This window comes from Oryctolagus cuniculus, chromosome 14, assembly GCF_051225735.1.
Source record: "Oryctolagus cuniculus isolate XC-2025 breed Fujian yellow rabbit chromosome 14, ASM5122573v1, whole genome shotgun sequence".
Taxonomy (NCBI): Eukaryota; Metazoa; Chordata; class Mammalia; order Lagomorpha; family Leporidae; genus Oryctolagus; species Oryctolagus cuniculus.
The window spans coordinates 13,457,449-13,477,481 of NC_142880.1; the positions used below are offsets into that span (position 1 = coordinate 13,457,449).

Sequence of the window (20,033 nt, forward strand, 5' to 3'; positions counted from 1 at the left end):
TTCAAGTAGACTGGCTCTATTTAAGTCATTTATTCAAAATAGTTGCATTAATGATGTTTGAGTGGGTCATTAATTAACATTATAGAAGACCCTTTAAAGTTTTAAAAAGTATATAATGGGAATCTTTTCCAGAAGAAATTGTGAGAATTTCTGCCAGAGGCTTGTTATGGGACTCATTATGAGATCTTTATTTCTTTTGTTTCTGTGACTTGGAATTGCAGAAAGATGAAAAGATTGTAGCTAATTATTTAGAATGGCTTATTGTAGATCTCGTGAAAGTTCATATTATGCATTAAGCAATTGTCAAGGACTTTCTTATGCAGCAAATCTTTTATTAAAAGTATTATATTGAAGCCATGACTGTGAAGCTCACTTATTCTCATTAATGACTTGACAGATTATTGGGTGGTGGCTGAATGAGTAAAAGAGGACAAATGGATGTGACAGTGAGTGCAAGGACAGATTTATATTCTCCATCTCCCTTCTCTCCCTTTTACTTACTAAATTTTATTTTTTCGAATGTGAAGCATAGTAGTCATCCCTAGGGAAAATGGGCTAATTGAAAATTAGACATAGTCTTTTCCCTGGAGAAGTTTTTTTTTTTGATTTTTTGTAAAGTTACAGAAAGGAAGAGACAAAGAGATTTTCCAATTCCCTGGCTTTGTCCCCACATGGCTCCAATGGCTTGAGCTGGGCCAACCTGAAGCCAGGATGAAACCATCCAGATCTCCCATGTGGGTGGCAGGAGCTCAAGCACCTGAGCCGTCTTCCACTGTTTTTCCCAGACCATGAGCAAGGAGAGCTGGATCAGAAGTGGAGCAGCTGGGATAGGAACTGGCACCCATATGGGATACCAGCATTGCAGGTGGTAGCCTCACCAGCCACACCACAATGCCAGTCCCCCTGCAGAATTTTAACATGCAGTAGGGAAGAGAACAGTTTATACATTATCATACAAATAATTTTATATATAATAATCAATGGAAATAATTTCTATGAAAGAAACACAATATGGAGAGGACTTGACATGATCTAAACTCCCTTAAGAATCATTTAGTTGAGAACCATACTGTGAGTAGGAGTTAATGAGACAAGGAGCTGAGCACAGGTAGGTTCTAGGTAAATAGAACAGCATGTGCAGAGAGGTCAGGTTGTGACCACGAGCAGGAGCTTTTAGGGTAAGGGTCAAGAAAGGGCAAGTGTGGTCAACCACAGGCAGTGAGAGTACGGAGTATAACCAAAAGTGCAATCGGATAAACCAGATACACACTTAAAGGACTATTGTTTTTATCTTAAATATTGGGGATCCCTTTATTAGAAGGTGATGAGCTCTGAAGCAAGGACAAATGGTCCTGAGAAAACAAATGGTGCTGAGAAAACTGGATTTCCACATGCAGAAGTATGGAGCAGGACCCCTAACTTACATCTTACACAAAAATCCACTCAAAATGGATCAAAGACCTAAATCTATGACCTGATACCATCAAATCCTCCAAGACACTGGTACAGGCAAAGAGTTCTTGGGAAAGACCCCAGAGGCACAAATAACCAAAGCCAAAGCATCATACTTAGTGAAATAAGCCAGTCCCAAAGGGACAAATCACAAATGTTCTCCCTGATCTGTGAGGACTAATAGAGCACCTAAGAGGTAATCTATAGAAGTGAAATTGACACTTCGAGAAGGGATGACTTGAGCTGCCCTTGACTGTTGAGGGACAGTTTGATTTTTTGTTTTCATTTTTTTCATACTATTTGTTGAACTCCATTTAACAGTTAATCATATGTGTTGTAAAGTCAGTTGAAAACAGATATCTGTAAACAATAAATGGGAATAGAGGGAGGAGGAAGTTTGTAAAGCTGCGTAGTTCCACATACATTCCTAAGGACTTACTTCTAAGGGTACAGTTTAAAAACTTGCCATGGGACTCAAAATCCCACTAATCTGTGTGGTAAAAATGCCGTCTTATTTGTTAAAAGTGATTATATTAAGTGTTAAATTGAACATAGATAGGATTAATTGTTGAAATTATCATAAATATAGGATCAAGTGCCTTGTAATAATAATAGAATTAAAAAGATGTTCCAACATGGAAAGCAGTCCATACAGCAGACTCCTAGAATAACAATCGCTTTAAGTTAGCACTCTAACCTCAGAATCAGCCCTTAAGGCTTCCTGGTCTGGTTGAAAAGCCCATGTGCGCATTTACGGCATGGAAAACCAAGACACTGTGATAAAACATGTTCTACATGAAGGATCTGTGTGAGACCCCAGCGGAAAGAAGTGGCCAAAGAAGGATGTACTGTTCTCTAAAGGGAGGAGAGAACTTCCACTTTGCTTATGGCCTTGTCCAAATACTGATAGTTTGTGGACTCAAAAGGATTGCATAGCCTAGGCAGCTAATGTCAAGAACCTCAGGTAGTCACTGACATCATACATAAGAGTGTTAATTGTTAAATTAACAGCAGGAGTCACTGCTAACCCCCCATGTAGGACCTCTGTCCTCAATGAGTTGTATTATGGTTTTTTTTTTTTTGTTTTTTTTTTTTTTTTTTTTTTTTTGACAGAGTGGACAGTGAGAGAGAGAGAAAGGTCTTCCTTTGCTGTTGGTTCACCCTCCAATGGCCGCCGCAGCCGGTGCACCACGCTGATCCGATGCCAGGAGCCAGGTGCTTCTCCTGGTCTTCCATGGGGTGCAGGGCTCATGTACTTGGGCCATCCTCCACTGCCTTCCCTGGCCACAGCAGAGAGCTGGTCTGGAAGAGGGGTAACCGGGACAGAATCTGGTGCCCCAACTGGGACTAGAACCTGGTGTGCCGGTGCTGCAAGGCAGAGGATTAGTCTAGTGAGCCGCAGCGCCAGCTTGTATTATATGTTAATTATAAAACTAGTTTGTGTGTGTGTGCGTGCGTGCTTACACGCAAACTGTTGAAATCTTAGTATAGACTTGGTCTTCTGTGTACAAAGTCAATTGAAAATGAATCTTAATGGAGAATGAGAATGGCAAGGGGAGAGGGAGGAGGAGAAGGGGTGGGAGTGTGGGTCTAGTCGGAAGAAAAAATATAATCTTAAAGTTGTACTTTTTTTTTTTTGACAGGCAGAGTTAGAGACAGAGTGAAAGGTCTTCCTTCTGTTGGTTCACCCCCCAAATGGCTGCTACAGCCAGTGCGCTGTGCCAATTCAAAGCCAGGAGCCAGGTGCTTCTTCCTAGTCTCCCATGTGGGTGCAGGGCCCAAGCACTTGGGCATCTTCCACTGCCCTCCTGGGCCACAGCAGAGAGCTGGACTGGAAGAGGAGCAACTGGGACAGAACTGGCGCCCCGACCGGGACTAGAACCCGGAGTGCCAGCGCTGCAGGTGGAGGATTAGCTTAGTGAGCTGCGGCGTTGGCCTTAAAGTTGTACTTTTGAGGTAGGCTAAGCTACGATGTTCAGTAAGTTCCATGTTTTAAATGCATTTTTGAATTTAGGTATTTTTCTCTTTCAGTTTTTGTTAAGGACTGCAAATTTCTAAAGTTGTACTAACTCCTCATGCACTAAAGTTGTACTTTAGAAATTTGTATTCCTTAACAAAAACTGAAAGAGAAAAATACCTAAATTCAAAAATGCATTTAAAACATGGAACTTACTGAACATGGTAGCTTAGCCTACCTCAGGACACTTACATTAGCCTACAGCTGGGTAAAATCATCTAACACACAGCTTATTTTAAACTTGTGTTGAATACCTCCTGTAATTTGTTAATTGCAATACACTGTACATATCATTTATTCTTGTGACCAAGTGGATCACTGTCAGTGACCAGCATCATAAGAACACCATACCACAAACTGCTAACACAGGAAAAGATCCAAATTCAAGATCCAAATTAACACCAACGCAATATCCAAAAATTCTTAGTAAAACCAATGAAAGTCGGGGACCATCCGCATGTGTGTGCAGAAAGTGTTTTCCCTGAAAATACATTTTTACTGCTCAAAACCAAATAGATGTTTTTACTGCTGGACCAAACAGTTTATAAAGAAAAAATTATCTCTGCTCCAAAGAACAGAATTTTAAGTAGCACTGGCTATATAATTGTCTTTTTGCTAGCAAAACTATGAAAACTCAAGTTGCCTTCCTTTGAAATCCTTAAGGAGTGGGTGTACATATTGAGAAGTCCCATGATGAAGTGATAGAGCCCCTGGGCCACTTACAGATCTGGAAATATAAGAATTAACTGGCAAGAGCTGAAGTGGCCACGCAGCACTGCACAACAAGCAGTGTCCTCAGGAGAGAACTGAGTTCCAGGGCAAAGAAATGAAGGGAAGGTTCAGGAAAAAGATCGGGAGATATATATATATATATATATATATATATATATATATATATACACACACACACACACACACACACACATATACACACACACACACACACACACCCATCCATCCATCCCTCCCAATCTGTTCAATAGGGCTTTGTGGAGGGGTTTTGGGAGTTGGAAGAAGTTAGAGCTGAGCAGCTGATCTGGACCCCATATGGTGCAGATGGAGAACAGAGCAGATGGGATGAACCTGTCTTGGATTTCTTTTTTAGGTGATTGAACAGGGATGGACAGAGCAATGGTGTAATCCAAATGATTTCCAAAAATTATGCTCATGTCTAATCACTTTCATGAAGTTTGGGAAAACATGGAAGAAGTTTGGCAGAATGTGGAGGGAAGGATAACTGTCCTTTTAGTAGCTTTGAGGTTTAAATGAGATAAGAAACTACATTATAGCATCTAGGACATAGTCATCACTTAGCAAGTGTCAGCTCTATTTTCTGACCTTCTTGTCCATACGTATTACTTCACATGCCCTTCCAAGAGTAGAGTTTAGTCAGGGTTGGTTGGAGCCCACCTTCTATACACTACTTCACCTCTTTCTAGACCTTTCAGTTCTGTCTGTAGTAAAAATGGCTCTTGGCACCAAGGGACTTCCCATGTGTATTTGCCATCAATTACTGAGTAACAACCAGTGACACCCAAAAACTCAAATCTAACATACCCAATCAAACTCATCATCTGTCCTCACAAACTAGGTCTGCTCCCAGGTGATCACCACAAGAGTTATAGGACCACCACTCATCCACTAACTTCAGAAATTAGGACTCATTCTTGACATCCTCTCTTTTCCCCACATCTCTTCTACCACCAACTCCCATGGATTTTACTTGTTAACTGTCTTCCGAATCTAGTGCTGATTTCTCAGGCTCGCTACCATCCAATGTCTCTAGTCTCAAGTATGACCAGCTTGTTTTCAGACATCTTCTCTAGGTTTTTTTGACCATGAGAGCAAGAGCTCACTTTTTAAATCAAAGACCTGTGCGCGCGCGTGCACACACACACACACACACACACTCACCCGGTCCCCATCTCATCACCTTTTTCTTTGCATTTTTACCACCCAGTTTAATGGGATTTGAGGTCCTCTGGCAAGTTTTTAAACTGTACCCTTAGAAACAAGTCCATAGGAATGTATGCAGAAGTATACAGCTTTACAGTTACTTTCTCCTCCCTCTCTTATTCCCACTCTTATTTTTTATTGATCTATTTTGAATGACTTTATACACATAATTAACTAGGTTAAATAAAGAGTTCAACAAATAGTATGATGAAAAAAAAAAACTGTTCACCAGCCAAGACTAGGGCTGTTGAAGTTATTGCTCCTCAAAGTGTCAATTTCACTTTATAAATTTCCTTTTAGGTGCTCTATTATCACAGATCAGGGAGAACATATGGTATTTGTCCTTTTGGGACTGGCTTATTTCACCAAGTATGATTTTTCCAGATTCATCCATTTTTATTTTTATTTTTTTTGCTGCTGTGTAGTATTCCATAGAGTACATATCCCATAATTTCTTCATTCTTCAGTTGATGGGCATTTAGGTTGATTTCATGTCTTAGCTATTGTGAATTGAGCTGCAATAAAATGTGGGTACAGATAACTCTTTTATTTGCTGATTTCATTTCCCTTGGGTAAATTCCCAGGAGTGGGATGTCTGGGTCATATGGTAGAGCTATATTCAGATTTCTGAGGTATCTCCAAACTGACTTTCATAGTGGTTTTACCAGTTTACATTTCCACCAACAGTGGACTAGGGTACCTTTTCCCCAACATCCTCACCAGCATTTGTTGTTTGTTGATTTATATATGAAAGCCATTCTAACTGGGGTGAGGTGAAACCTCATTGTGGTTTTGATTTGCATTTCCCTGACAGCTAGTGATCCTGAACATTTTTTCATGTGTCTGTTGGCCATTTGGATTTCCTGTTCTAAAAAATGTTTAAATCCTTTGCCCATTTGTTCACTGAGTTGTTTTGTTGTGGAATTTCTTTTTTTCTTTTTCTTTTTTCTTTTTTTTTTTTTTTTTTGACAGGCAGAGTGGACAGTGAGAGAGAGAGACAGAGAGAAAGGTCTTTTTGCCGTTGGTTCACCCTCCAATGGCCGCCGCAGCCGGCACGCTGAGGCCGGTGCACCGTGCCAATCTGAAGCCAGGAGCCAGGTACTTATCCTGGTCTCCCATGGGGTGCAGGGCCCCAGGACTTGGGCCATCCTCCACTGCACTCCCTGGCCACAGCAGAGAGCTGGCCTGGAAGAGGGGCAACCGGGACAGAATCCGGCGCCCCGACCGGGACTAGAACCCGGTGTGCTGGTGCCGCAAGGCGAAGGATTAGCCTAGTGAGCTGTGGCACCGGTCGTGTTGTGGAATTTCTTGATCTTTGTATTTTCTGGCTATAAATCCTTTATCAGTTGTATAGTTTGCAAATAATTTCTCCTATTCTGTCGGTTGCTTTTTCACTTTCCTGAGTGTTTCTTTTGCAGCACAGAAGATTCTCAATTTGATGTAATCCCATTTGTTAATTTTAGCTTTGATTATCTGTGCCTCTGGAGTCTTTTCCAAGAACTCTTTGCCTGTGCCAATGTTTTGCAGGGTTTCCCCAATGTTCTCTGATAATTTGATGGGTCAGGTCATAGATGTAGATCTTTAATGCATATGTAGTGGATTTTTGTGTAAGGTGTAAGGCAGGGGTCTTGCTTCATGCTTCTACATGCAGAAATCCAGTTTTTCCAGCACCATTTGTTGAAGAGACCATCCTTTCTCCAAGGATTAGTTTTAGCTCCTCGGTCAAATATAAGTTGGTTGTAGTTATTTAGATTGGTCTGTCCATCTGTTTTTTTGTACCAGTATTAGGCTGTTTTGATTATAACTGCCTTGTAGTATGTCTTAAAGTCTGGTATTATAATGTCTCCAGCTTTGTTTTTGTTGTGTAAGATTGCTTTAGCTATTCGAGGTCTCCTGTGCCTTCATTTGAATTTCGGCATCATTTTTTCTAGATCTGAGAAGAATGTCTTTGGTATTTTGATTGGTATCACATTGAATCTGTAAATTACTATTGGAAGAATGGACATTTTTATATTCTTCCAATCCATGAACATGGAAGGCTTTTCCATTTTTGTATTCTCTATTTCTTTAATGTTTTGTAATTCTCATCAGAGATCTTTGATTTCTGTGGTTAAATTTATTCCAAGATACTTAATTTTATTTTTTGTAGCTATTGTGAATGGGATTGATCTAAGAAGCTCAGTCTCAGCCATGGCATTGTCTGTGTATACCAAGGCTGTTGATTTCTGCGTATTGACTTTGCATCCTGCTACTTTACCAAACTCTTCTATGAGTTGGAATAGTCTCTTAGTTTAATGTTTTAGAATCCCTGTATATAGAATCATGTCATCTGCAAATAGGGATAGTTTGACTTCCTCCTTCTGAATCCTTCTGAATTTGTATCTTCTTTTTCTTGGCTAACAACTCAGGCTGAAACTTCCAGGACTGTATTGAATAGCAATGGTGAGAGTGGGCATCCCTGTCTGGTATCAGATCTCAATGGAAATGCTTCCAACTTTTCCCCATTCAATAGGATGCTGGCCATGGGTTTGTCTTAAATTGACTTGATTGTGGTGAGGAATGCTTCTTCTATACCCAATTTGCTTAAGTTTTCATCATGAAAAGTGTTGCATTTTATCAAACACTTTGTCTGCATCTATTGAGATAATAGTTATATTATCCCGTTGAATTGATCCCTTAATCATTAATTAGTGCTCTTCTTTGTCTCTCTTAACAGTTTTTGTGTTAAAGTCTATTTTGTCTGATTTTAGGATGGCTGCACAACTCTTTTTAGTTTCTGTTGGCATGGAATCTTTTTCCATCCTTTCACTTTCAGTGTGCATGAATCTTTGTTGTTGAGATGGATTTCTTGTAGGCATTAAATAGATTTTTTTAGGATTTGTTTACTTTATTTGAAAGAGTTACGGAGAGGGGGAGGTAGAATGAGAGGTCTTCCATCTGCTGGTTTACTCCCCAGATGGCTATAATGGCTGGAGCTGATCTGGAGCCTGGAGCCAGGAGTTTCTTCTGGGTCTCCCACATGGGTGCAGGGGCCTAAAGACTTGGGCCATTCTCTACTGCTTTCCCTGGCCACAGCTGGGACTGGAGCAGCTGGGAGTCAAACTGGTGCCTATATGGGATGCTGGCCCTGCAGGCGGCAGTTTTACCTGCTACGCCACAGCACTGGCACTGGGTTCTCTTTTTTTAATCCGTTCAGCTAGTATGTTTCTTTTAACTGCAGAGTTGAGACCATTTACATTCAAGGTGACTATTGTTAAGTAATGACTTTGCCCTGCCATTTTTACAAAAATATTCCTATTTTTTGCTTTGAGTTTCCTTTGAACTTTTACTGAGATTTTCTTCCTTTACCTTCTGTTGTTAAGGCTTTCCACTGCTTTTTTTTTTCTTTCAAATCTTCATTTCCTTTTGAGTTCTCTTTAAGATCTGTTTAATGGGAGAAATTTTCTTTCATTTCCTGTACAGATTTCAGTAATTTGTGCATTTTCTTTGATTACTTCTCTGTAATCTTATCGTCAATTTTTTGAAATCCATTTCTTGAGTTTCTTCCATCTCATCATCTTCACAATCTAGTATTGAAGTGTTGTGTCCTTTTGGGGGCATCAGGTTGTCTTCCTTATTCTTGTTTGTTGAGTTGGTGCATTTGTTCAGTATTTGTGGAGATACTCATTTTTTTTTTCTTCCTGTATCAGCTTTTATCTTTGTACTGTGACTCTGTAGATCAGTGGTATATGCTTTAAGTGAATATCTAGAGGCTTGTAGTGGGTGTGGCCAGGGAGCTCTGTTCAGTTCTCCAGGGTGAAGGGCATGTCTAAGGTGACACACCCAGGTTTGAGGTGGTAATTTTTTTTTTTTTTTTAGATCAGAAGGTAAGTTTATTCTGCTCAGCTGAGCTCCTCTCCTCAAAAGAGACCAATGCCTGAGCACTAGCCCCAGTGGGAAAAATATTCATCTGCTCTGCCCCAAGGACCACACAAAGGATCTGTGTAGTGCTCAGTGTAAGTTCAGTTTCCCCAGCAATGTCCCTTACCAGGTAACCAAGAAGCCCTGAGCATGTGGAGTCTCCCACTGGGACTGCCCCAAGTCCCAGCCACACCCTGAGCCCTGCCACACAGCCTCAGGTTTTTTTTTTTTTTCTACAGTTCCGGCACAGAAGCCTCTCACAGTCATGAGCTCCTAGCCCTGTGTTACTTCTCCCCAGTAGAATCAGGAGTCTCCACTTGGCTGGTCACTGGGTGCAGACACAAGCTGGCATAGCGGTTATGTATGTCCAAAATGGCACCTAACCTATCAGTTTGTTACAGGATGCTGTTGTAAAGTGATCAGGGAGAGAGAAATGTATCCCTCTTTTTCTTTCTGTCTGTCTTTCTGTCTGTCTCTCTTTCTGTGTGTGTTTCTTTCTTTCTTTTTTTCTCTCTAGTTTGGCAGGTTCACTATCCCCCACAGGGCTCCAAGCTGGGTTGCCTCTAGGCTCTTCCTGCAGCTTTAGCTCCAGTTGCTTTGGCTGTTGTGGTCTGGTCTCAACTCACTTTCCAATGCTGGTGCATAAACCCTTGGCTGCTCGAGTCCTGAGTTGTGGGCATCCACACCTTCCATGTAGGTCCACTGTGTCCCTCTAATTTGCATAGCATTTCCTCTGCTGTTTTCTCCCTAACTCTTCCCTGAGAGTGCGCACTCGCCACTTTATTTAAACTCTTTTCCTGGACTAGAGCAGTAAGTTTCCTCCCTACTCTGCCATCTTGGAGTTCCCTGAAAGATTTTTAAGACTGACTTCAGGTATTTTCAACATTGACTGCGTCTACTGGGATGTCACCTCATTGTAAGTCAGGAAATGTCTGTGTGAAGATTTGAAACTTGTGTTTCCTGCTGTGACTGTCAAGTATCTTTTGGTTTCTACTCCTACAAATCAGATTGGGAAGTAGTATACAGGGGTGTATCTCTGAAGGCTAAGCCACTTAATCAGAGGTGTTCAGGACACGTGATGTTCCTCACTGAGGTGTCAGATCAGATAAGCTTGAACAATGTTGCCTTCCAAGTTTGTTCTTCCTTTCAAAAGTTTTTGCTTTTGCAAAGCTTTATAAGACATGACCACTAAAAATGGAAGTGTGTTTATAATTTCCTTGATCTTTTAGGCAGCCTTTATTAAATGGTACAGTACTTCAACTGATTACTATAAATAAACATGGTCACTAGTTTTTTATATAAGCACTAGGGCCTTATGGAACAGTGGTCTTTGTACTACTTGTTGATTTCTTTATTTAGTGGAAGAATAAGCATGTGGGTATAAATTGAAAGTATATTATGGCACAAATTAGGAGGGAGAGAAGGATGGTATGAAGTATCATTATGAGCTTAAAATAGTATATATGAAAGACTTGAAATCTGTTTAGCTAAATAAAAATAACATTTTTTTAAAAAAATAGTAAGGGTATGTGGTTTCCCATTATAACATGTAGACTAGAATTTTAGAAGAGACCCATGCTATTACAAGGATCCCTGTGCCATTTTTTTTTTTTTTTTTTTTTTTTTTTTTTTTTTTTGACAGGCGGAGTGGACAGTGAGAGAGAGAGACAGAGAGAGAAAGGTCTTCCTTTGCCGTTGGTTCACCCTCCAATGGCCGCCGCTGCAGCCGGCGCACCGCGCTGATCCTGGCAGGAGCCAGGAGCCAGGTGCTTTTCCTGGTCTCCCATGGGGTGCAGGGCCCAAGCACCTGGGCCATCCTCCACTGCACTCCCTGGCCATAGCAGAGAGCTGGCCTGGAAGAGGGGCAACCGGGACAGAATCCGGCGCCCCAACCGGGACTAGAACCCGGTGTGCCGGCGCCGCAAGGTGGAGGATTAGCCTATTGAGCCACGGCGCCGGCTCTCCCTGTGCCATTTTAATACCTAATCTTTATGTTGCAATGTGTTCCTCTAAGTCCTGGCATTTGTGCATGGTTTTCTATGGTTTCTTTTATCCCCTGTCCTAAATATAGTTTAGTATTGTATATCACATAGTCCTCTTTGCGTCACAACTTCTGTAGATACAAATCTGTTGTATTGCTTTGAACTTTGTAAGCATGAGTCCCTTATAGCAAAAGTATTGGTACAATAAACTCCAATCACCATAAATTTGTTCATGGCCTAACTAAATACCTTGAATAATTTAGCAAGTGAAAGTAATTAATATAAAGAATTCTGTCTCTGCTTAATTAAAATTGAATAGTACCGAGTGTAGGGAGATGATGAGACATGTTGAAGTTCAGTTCTATGGTTTATTATCTATGCACTAAAATTAGAAACTTGAGAACTATATAGCAACATATGAAGTATAAAATCATGTATCTCATAGCATAAGATTGTTAGGAAGAAATTTTATGTATACTATATATAGCTATGTCAACTGTTAATTCATATAGACATTAAAAAGCAAAATGCAAAAATAAAACTTTCAGTGTCAGAACATAAATATAAGTCGATATTGAGATTAATACAATAAATAAATACTAAGATTAATCCAAAGAAGTTCCAGGGTCTATTTGGGTTTTTACCCGTCAGTGATGTCTTCTGTTAAATGGGTTTGAGTACACTGCCAAGCTGGCTCGATCATTTACTATTTACATCATTTCCAAAATTAAATCATATATGGTTACCTCAGAAATCCACATGGAACTTTGAGAGTTGGAAATGTCTGGCTTCGGCACTGTTCAGGAAGTGGGTGAGCTGACTGTTCCTTCTCATTCCGGATGCATTCTCTCTCTCCTGCAGTCCACATTCTTCTCCTTGGCCAAGATGTGTCTGCTCTTTACGGCTGGAATTCGGAGCTGAATCAGTTCTCTTTCACTCTGGAGGCGCCTTCGGCCCAGGACGCAGCTTCTGTCACAGTAAAGTCCCTTAATTTGAGCAAGAATTTAATTGCTGTTGTGGGCACTGCGCATGCACACCTGTGCGAGCTGGCCTATGTCTCCAGCCAGTCTGACTTTATTCCTAGGTAGGCTCAGCAATTTGTGCTGTGTCTGTGTGTTCACTGTAATTTTGCTTAGCAGCTAATTTCTAAGTCTTTATTTAGAGAATGAAAAATTGACTAAATGTAAGAGGTATTTATAACCCAGAAGCATGGCTGTTTATGCTATCAAGTTAATGATATTTCATATTAAAATGCTATCTATAAATTGTGGTTTTTCCAAACCTTTAATAATTGTCGGGGTTTTATAGTAATCTATGTGTATTTCTTAGTTTGTTTTACTTGACTCACTCTATAAATGTTTCTTACGCTAGTTCAGGTGAACTTAAATTTGAACCTGGTGACAGAGAAGCTACGATAGCAGTAAATATCCTTGATGATGTGGTTCCAGAGGAAAAAGAATCCTTCAGAGTTCAACTTAAAAATCCCAGGGGAGGAGCAGAGATTGGTATCAATGGTTACGTGAAAATAACTATTCTGTCTAATGATGATGCCTATGGAGTTGTCGCATTCGCTCAGGTACCCACACACTCAGGGAACTCAAAAGTCAAAATAACGTATTTGATTTATGTGTTAGTTGCCATCAGCATGCACTGAGTCATACTTTGAGTATTGTCAGTTGGAAACGATACTTTCCCCTTCTTTCTTTGCTACTCTCATTTTAATGTGAATTCTACCGGCACCTTGGAATTTACAATTTGATATGCTGGACTCTTTTGGTCAACTTGTCCTAATAGTCCTAATATCAATTATTTTGTACATATTCACTTTACAGGGTTGAATTTTAAATTTTACTAACTTAAAGATTTATTTGAAAGGCAGAGCGACTGAGAGAAGGGGGAGAGACAGATCTTCCATCTGCTGGTTCGTTCCCCGAATGGCTACAATGACTTGGGCTGGGCCAGGAGAAACCCAGGAGCCCAGAGCTCCATCCAGGTCTCCAACTTGGGTAGCAGGGACTGCAGTCCTGTGCTGCCATCCACTGCTTTCTCAGAAAGCATTAGCAGAAGCTGGATTGGAAGTAGAGCAACCAGGACACAACCTGGGCCTGTGAGCTGGGATGCCAGTATTGCAGGTGGTGGCTTAACATGTGCTGGGCCGTGCTGCCCACCTCTACTAACTTGGTCATGATCTAGGAGTTGGTATTGTTGGCCTTGTCACAGAGGGCAATGCTAAAACAGATTCTAAACATCATACAAAGGCCCTTCTAAAAGCTAATGGAAAATGAAATTAAAAGAGGAGTTTATTTTGCAGCCAAAAGCTTTGAAACCTTTTTTTTTTTAATAGTCCTTTTCTGTGAACCTGTTGAGCATCCCTCACACACTGTTGTATTGCATGCACACAGATAGAGTACTGTCCGATTATACCTTTGGTTCTGTGTGTGTGTGTGGGGGGGGGTTCTAACCACCTGAGCTTCACAGGCACCTTTTCCCTGAGTTAAGAGACCCAGGCTGATCTTCCCAGGCCATTCCCCTTCAGACTTCATATTTTTTTACCCACAAGCTAAAGCACACCCACTCGCATTGCACTGTTTGGTCCTCTTTGCAAAGGGCATTCTGCCTTCTTAACCAGGTTTATACCTGTTATCTGTCTCCAAAACATTCTACATATAAGGGAAACCTAGCTCACGCTGGCTTCAACACTGAATGCACGTCCACAGACAAGGGGGCTGGTTGAGGCTCTCCTGAGTCACCAGGGCTCAGGTTCTTTCCATCTCCATACTTTGCCAGCACAAAGCTTATCCTTCTCTTGGTTTTTGGGAAGCTGGTGTTAGAGTTAGGGCTGCATCTTCCTTATTCTTGTCCAGTTAGGGACCGAGGCTTTCTTTATATGATCATAGTGAGGAAGAAATGTCCCGAGTGCCTCCAGAAAGCTCCTGATGCCTCATTGGCCTGACCTGGCTAACAGTCTCCCTCATTCATTCACCAGGGTGATCAGGGGGCTATGTGCAGTAAGGATGGAGGACTGGGCTGTGGGGCCTGAGGGCATGAGTGATGTGTCTGTGTGGGTTAGGAGCCCTCAAAGCAGAGGGGGACCCATCAGGAGGACAGAGGCCCATCTGGAGCAACAAAGAGCCACTGGACTTGAGGTCAGTATTGGAGGTGGTGGTGGGTGGGGACAGGGGGCAGAAGCCCAAGTGGTTAAAGGCCAGGGACCTGTGTTGAGGAAGCCCCCATGATAACCTAAAGTTTTAAAGGTTGAGTGGAATACTAACAGGACTGAGAGCGTTTTAGTCATGCCCAAGGTAGCCATTTATTGTAGCAAATGTCCCAGGACAGATCATCTGAGGGCGGAGCTAATGATGTCCAGAGGGTACCAAAGAGAAGCTCCCAGGAGACCTCTCCCAGAGCGGTGACAAGGGACACAATCCCCCAAGCAGCAAGCTGTCACAATGTGGGGAAGTGTTTGTTACCAGCCTAGGAATCTGTGTTCAGGCTGTGTGCCCAGGGTTTTAATGGAAGGCTGGTCACATGGGCACCCCTGCCTGGCACATACCCAGACAGTGGAGTCCCAGAAGGAAAACAGATGTTCGACGTAAGTCGCACTGGACAAATGATTTAGGCACAGGGAGATGGTTTTCAGTTCTGGGAGCAGTGGGAACCTGTCTGAAATTCAACTTCCCCACACCAGCTGGGGCTAAGCTTGGGCACAGGCCTGTGCAGGGGTAGCAGGCGGGCCACTTTGGAAACACTTTCCTGCACCAGCTCCTTTGCACCTCAATGCATCTGGCCTTCAGGGAAATGGGAGCCTTTGGTTAGGGGAAAAAAAGCTTTGCTCTCAGCTTCATCTCTGTGCTAGAAAAGAGACTGACACACTGAGTGTTATAGCATGAATCTGCCCTTGTGCAGAGGAGGAAAGACCACCCAGGTAGCCTGCAGGAGACCTCATAAAGTATGCAGACAGCTGGGGTCTGGGGCTGAGACCACTGCGCTCTGCCCCCCAACCCCTTTCCACCTGCCAACCTTGACTCCATGCTGCAGGTAGAGCACGCATTTGATTCCTCAGCTATTTTGAGTGTGGCTGATCTCTTCCTGAAGCGTGTTCCTAAATTCCTCAAGACATGCTGTAACTATCGTTTGATCCTTGCCAGTAGGTAGTATCCCAGGTCCTTCAGTCCATTCAGAAGAATTCCTCAATCCAATCCCTTGTTTCTGGACAGCCTAATTCCAAGATGAGGGTTAGAGGTAATGAGCATTGCTGGAATATTTTCTGACGGCATTAGACCCTCATGAAGCTGAAGGGAAGTTTTTGAAAAAGGCATTGTCTTTTGTGAATAAATTACATGCATATTTTGAAATTAAGGCATATTTTTCCAAGAATGATTGCCTTGAGTGAGATTTTATTACAATATAGCATCTATAACAATGTATTAAAATACTGTGTAAAATAATTGTGATAGCATCTGTACCCAAATTAGCATTCTAAATAGAAGCTATCCGATGCTTTAAGAAATTAGTAGTCTCTTTGTAGATTATCTTAGTAAAAAGAAGAGGAAGACTGGAAAGATAAAAAATCTCAATATTCCTGCTCCTTATTGTCTTTGGTGAAGCCAGGGGTATTATAACAAGGGGGTCTTTGAAGTATTCATTTGGAGGAAAATTCATGAAATAGCTGGCAACAGCTGTTGACTGTGTCTGAAGAGTGCTGTAGTCACACAAAGGTAGAAATAGTTTGCAATGAAGGAAAGCTTGGAAGCATTGGTGACAAGAAGAAAGCAAGGAATTCTTATGTAAGTAACAGGGATGTGTCTGGAAGGAAAAAGTTGTAAACACTTGGAGGTGGGAATGAAGCAACACCAGTGGAAGCAGGGACATTTCAGAGGACTTGGATTTAAGGAGAGACATTTACAAGTGGACAGAAGAGCACCTTCGTTGTCCTGATGTCACTACACAAAGACCTGCGGGGAGAGATGTCCACACTCACCTGTTCCTTATGCCCCTACAGACTTGTTAAATGATATGAATTCTATTGAAGTGGCATTTGCTTTCTGAGTGTAAGGGTGATGAAGGAGCCAGTGTTGTGGTACAGTGGATTAAGCTACTGCTTGGAATACTGGCATCTCATGTCAGCACAGGTTCAAGACCCATTGCTCTGCTTTTGATCCAGCTCCTGGAAGGGCAGCAGAAGATGGTCCAAGTGCTTGGGCCCCTGCTACCCACATGGGAGACCTGGGTGGAGTTCTTGCCTGCTGGCTTAAGCCTGGGCCACTTCTGACCATTGGGGCCATTTGAGGAATGAACCAGTGATTGGAAGATCTTGCTCTCTACTCTCTCACTCTCTTCTTGTTACTCAAACAAGTTAAAAATAATCTTTAGTTAGAAAAAAACCTGAAAAAAAACCCAAATGTAAAAGAATGATGTAAGTTTATGCTCATTGAGGATAATGTGAAAAATGTAAAAACCGGGAGATAAAAAAATCCTATAAAAATTAACATTTCCTTTTAATTTGATATTTTTCTTATTTAGGCATGTGTATTTTAAAATAAAAACATACTCTACATGGCTTTTTCTTAACTACTGTTTTTCACTTACTATATCATGTTGCTTAGTACTATGAAGCTTGCAAATGTATAATAACACAAAGAGGAGTCTTTTGGTAATTTCAAGGTACCTTTCTCTATTTTAGAATTCATTATACAAACAAGTGGAAGAAATGGAACAGGATAGCCTAGTGACCTTGAATGTTGAACGCTTAAAAGGAACATATGGACGTGTAACTGTGGCATGGGAGGCGGATGGAAGTACGAGTGATATATTTCCTACCTCAGGAGTGGTATGTAGACTATAAAATTATAGAGTTACAGAAAAATTTTCAGTTATGGTTACTATGTAATCAAACTTTCTTATGTTGAAGTGTTTTGAGTCTGACCGTGTCAATACTGGATTCCTAATAATCGCCATAGAGATACGGTTTCAGGTTAGTTGTATCGTAGTCTGTTCTTTCTGGAAAACAAGTAACTGTAAAAAGTCATCCCTTTTGATGTTCAAAATGTTGTAGAAGTGTCTTGACCTTGTCAGGAAGATAAAGCCAATCGAACTGGGCATGGCAACATGGTTGAGAGCTGCGGACAGAGGTTTACGAGGGAGATGGCTCTGTAAGGGAGTGAGCAGGGCGAGAACGTGCAGAGGTGGAAGTTAGTGCATGGACAGTTGCAACTGAGCTGGTGCTGTGGACTTGCTCCCAGTTTAGGGCTGAGCCACTGCTGTCTCTTAGGCCATCTTACACTGCTTTCCCAGGCCACAGCAGAGAGCTGGATCAGAAGGGAAGCAGCCGGGACATGAATTGGCACCTATTTGGGAGGCCAGTGCTACAGGCTGTGGCTTGGCCTACTACGTAAGCCACAGCGCCAGCCCCTCTATTGCATTTAATAGCTACTGTACACCAGCTTCTAAAACCATAGGTTCTATTTCTCAGGTTCTGTATGTTCTGTTTTATATTTCCCCAATCAAGACTTACATACACATGGTTGAAATAATTTCTAACTTAAATGCCTAATAGTACGTTAGGAACAGACTGTATTTTGAAGTATTGACTTTATTCAGGGGTGAATACATGTTTTCTGTAAAGGGCTGGGTGGTAAATACCTTATGCTTTGTGAACCTTGTCTCTCTGACAAGTCCTTTGTTTCTGTGGCACTGAAATGTAACTGAGCTCTGAAATATAAGCAAACTGAGTGAGCGGCTCTGAGAGGCAGTGTGCTTACTCTGTTCCTGTAAAACTTGTTTGGAAAAACGATTTGGACAACAGGCCTGTGTCCTGACCCCTGATTTTGTTAATAAAGCTCTTGAGCTACTGTTCTACAGGGCCTTCTCTGGGGAACAGATGAGTGACAGCAAAGGTAGAGGCACCGACCTGCTGTGCTGGCCCAAATAACTGTAAATAGCTGGCAAAACAGTAGACCAGGAGCTGGTGCATGATGGGAAATGACATTCATGGAGCAAACGGAAGCTCCATCATCAAGGCCCTCAGATGCCTTTGGGCAAACTTGGATTGGCCTTTTTAGACAAAGGAGGCAGGAAAGGAAGGGACAGATGGTATGGTTGCATCTCCCCCTTTTTCTCTCTACCTCTAGTTTGGTTGATTCGCTGTTAGGTGATACATCTATTCAGAGTTTAGCCAGAGGAAATAGTGATCCTGACAAAAGTCTTCCTGGGAAAAATGTTCGGTATGCCACCTTCTGCTATTTTTTATATATAGATCTTTATATATGGAATCTAGCACTTACAGTCCCAGAGAGACTATGCACTCTGTATTGTAATAACAAGTAGGCTGTGACGGTTTGATTATATAATTTACTTTTTTTTCCTAACATTTTGAACTTTAAATATGAAACATGGTTGATTTTCTTGTAGAATCCTGTTATGCTTGTTTAGCATCTCTTGTTATTTCAGGGGTGGTCATATTAAAAGAAAATAGCCTTTTGGTGTTTTTACCAAAATAGATGAAATCATCTTTCTTTAAAATTGTAGATTTCATTTGCTGAAGGACAGGCACTGTGTACAATCACGGTGACCATTCTTGCTGATGATGTCCCAGAGCTGTCGGAGGTTGTGAGTGTAACACTCACCCGCATTACCACAGAAGGAATGGAGGACCCATCAAAATTTGCCACCATTGATCAGAAAAGAAACAAGTGTGTGATAACCATACTGCCCAGCGACTCACCCCATGGCCTGGTGGGCTGGCATCCCGAGTCCCTCTTCGTGAGGGTGGCAGAGCCTAAAGGTAAGTCCTCTTACCCGTTTCTCAGGTATTAGAAGTTTCACTGGGTAATTAAATCCTAATACTTACAGAAAATGTAAATTTTTATTTTCATGTGCTTTTTTAGTTCAAAGATCTTTTCTGGTTTTTATTAAATTTATCATAATTGATTAAAAATATCAATAGAAACACTCATTAAAGACATAACTACCATAACATTAACATCAGCATATTAATATTGTCATTGTAGTAGAGGTGACAACTCTCATTTTTGCTTTCCTTTCCATCCTTTCTTTGTTCTCTTTCCTCACTCAGATTGCCTGTTTACAGACTTTCATATAGTTACAGGGAGCAGTGGGCAACCCAGATGCTTATGCAGGTTGAGCGGAAGTAATAATTACAAATTCTCAGAAAATGGCTCAAAAATGTAGCAAGTGCTCAGCCCCACACAGATTAGAATCATCTTAGCCTGTGAGGTACAGTGATCAGTTACTGTCTCCTTTGAGGGATGCAGTCTACATGGTATTCATATGAACTGTTGGATAAATAGATTCTTGTGGGTAATGGTCTTTTGACTTACGCCAATGCAAAGCTATATTTAATCTGTGTGTATATATAGTGTACTATATGGAGGTTCTAAATGTTTCAGATAATAACTGGGGATCCAGCTTTCAGGTTATGTCTCATTTAAGTAGTTGATGGCAAAAAAATGATGTATAGATATTCTCTGGGGCCTTTATAAATCCATATGTGTGAGAACAGAAGAATTACACTAACATTATCTGTTCATTTTTTTCATTGAACATTTTTGAAGAAGCTAGTGAATGCCAGGAGTGGTGCTGTATGTGTTAGACATATTGGGACAACAAAACTCACCAGACCAGAGCGGGAGATCGACAGCCATTGTTTTTTTTTTTTTTTTCTTCTATTCTATGTGGAAAATAAAAAATCTAAGAAAGGAAGTACA

General features: G+C 41.4%; 1 protein-coding gene across 2 annotated transcripts in view; it reads left to right on the plus strand.

Moving 5' to 3' along the window:
- The window catches only part of ADGRV1 (adhesion G protein-coupled receptor V1), a 603,645-nt gene that overhangs the window by 170,430 nt on the left and 413,182 nt on the right, over positions 1-20,033 (plus strand). For both annotated transcript variants that reach the window (XM_089313009.1, XM_089313008.1), the window contains 4 exons: positions 12,169-12,391; positions 12,679-12,883; positions 16,991-17,137; positions 18,835-19,090. In XM_089313009.1, the coding sequence (XP_089169135.1) occupies positions 12,169-12,391; positions 12,679-12,883; positions 16,991-17,137; positions 18,835-19,090 (831 nt within the window). The remainder of the gene's footprint in view (positions 1-12,168; positions 12,392-12,678; positions 12,884-16,990; positions 17,138-18,834; positions 19,091-20,033) is intronic.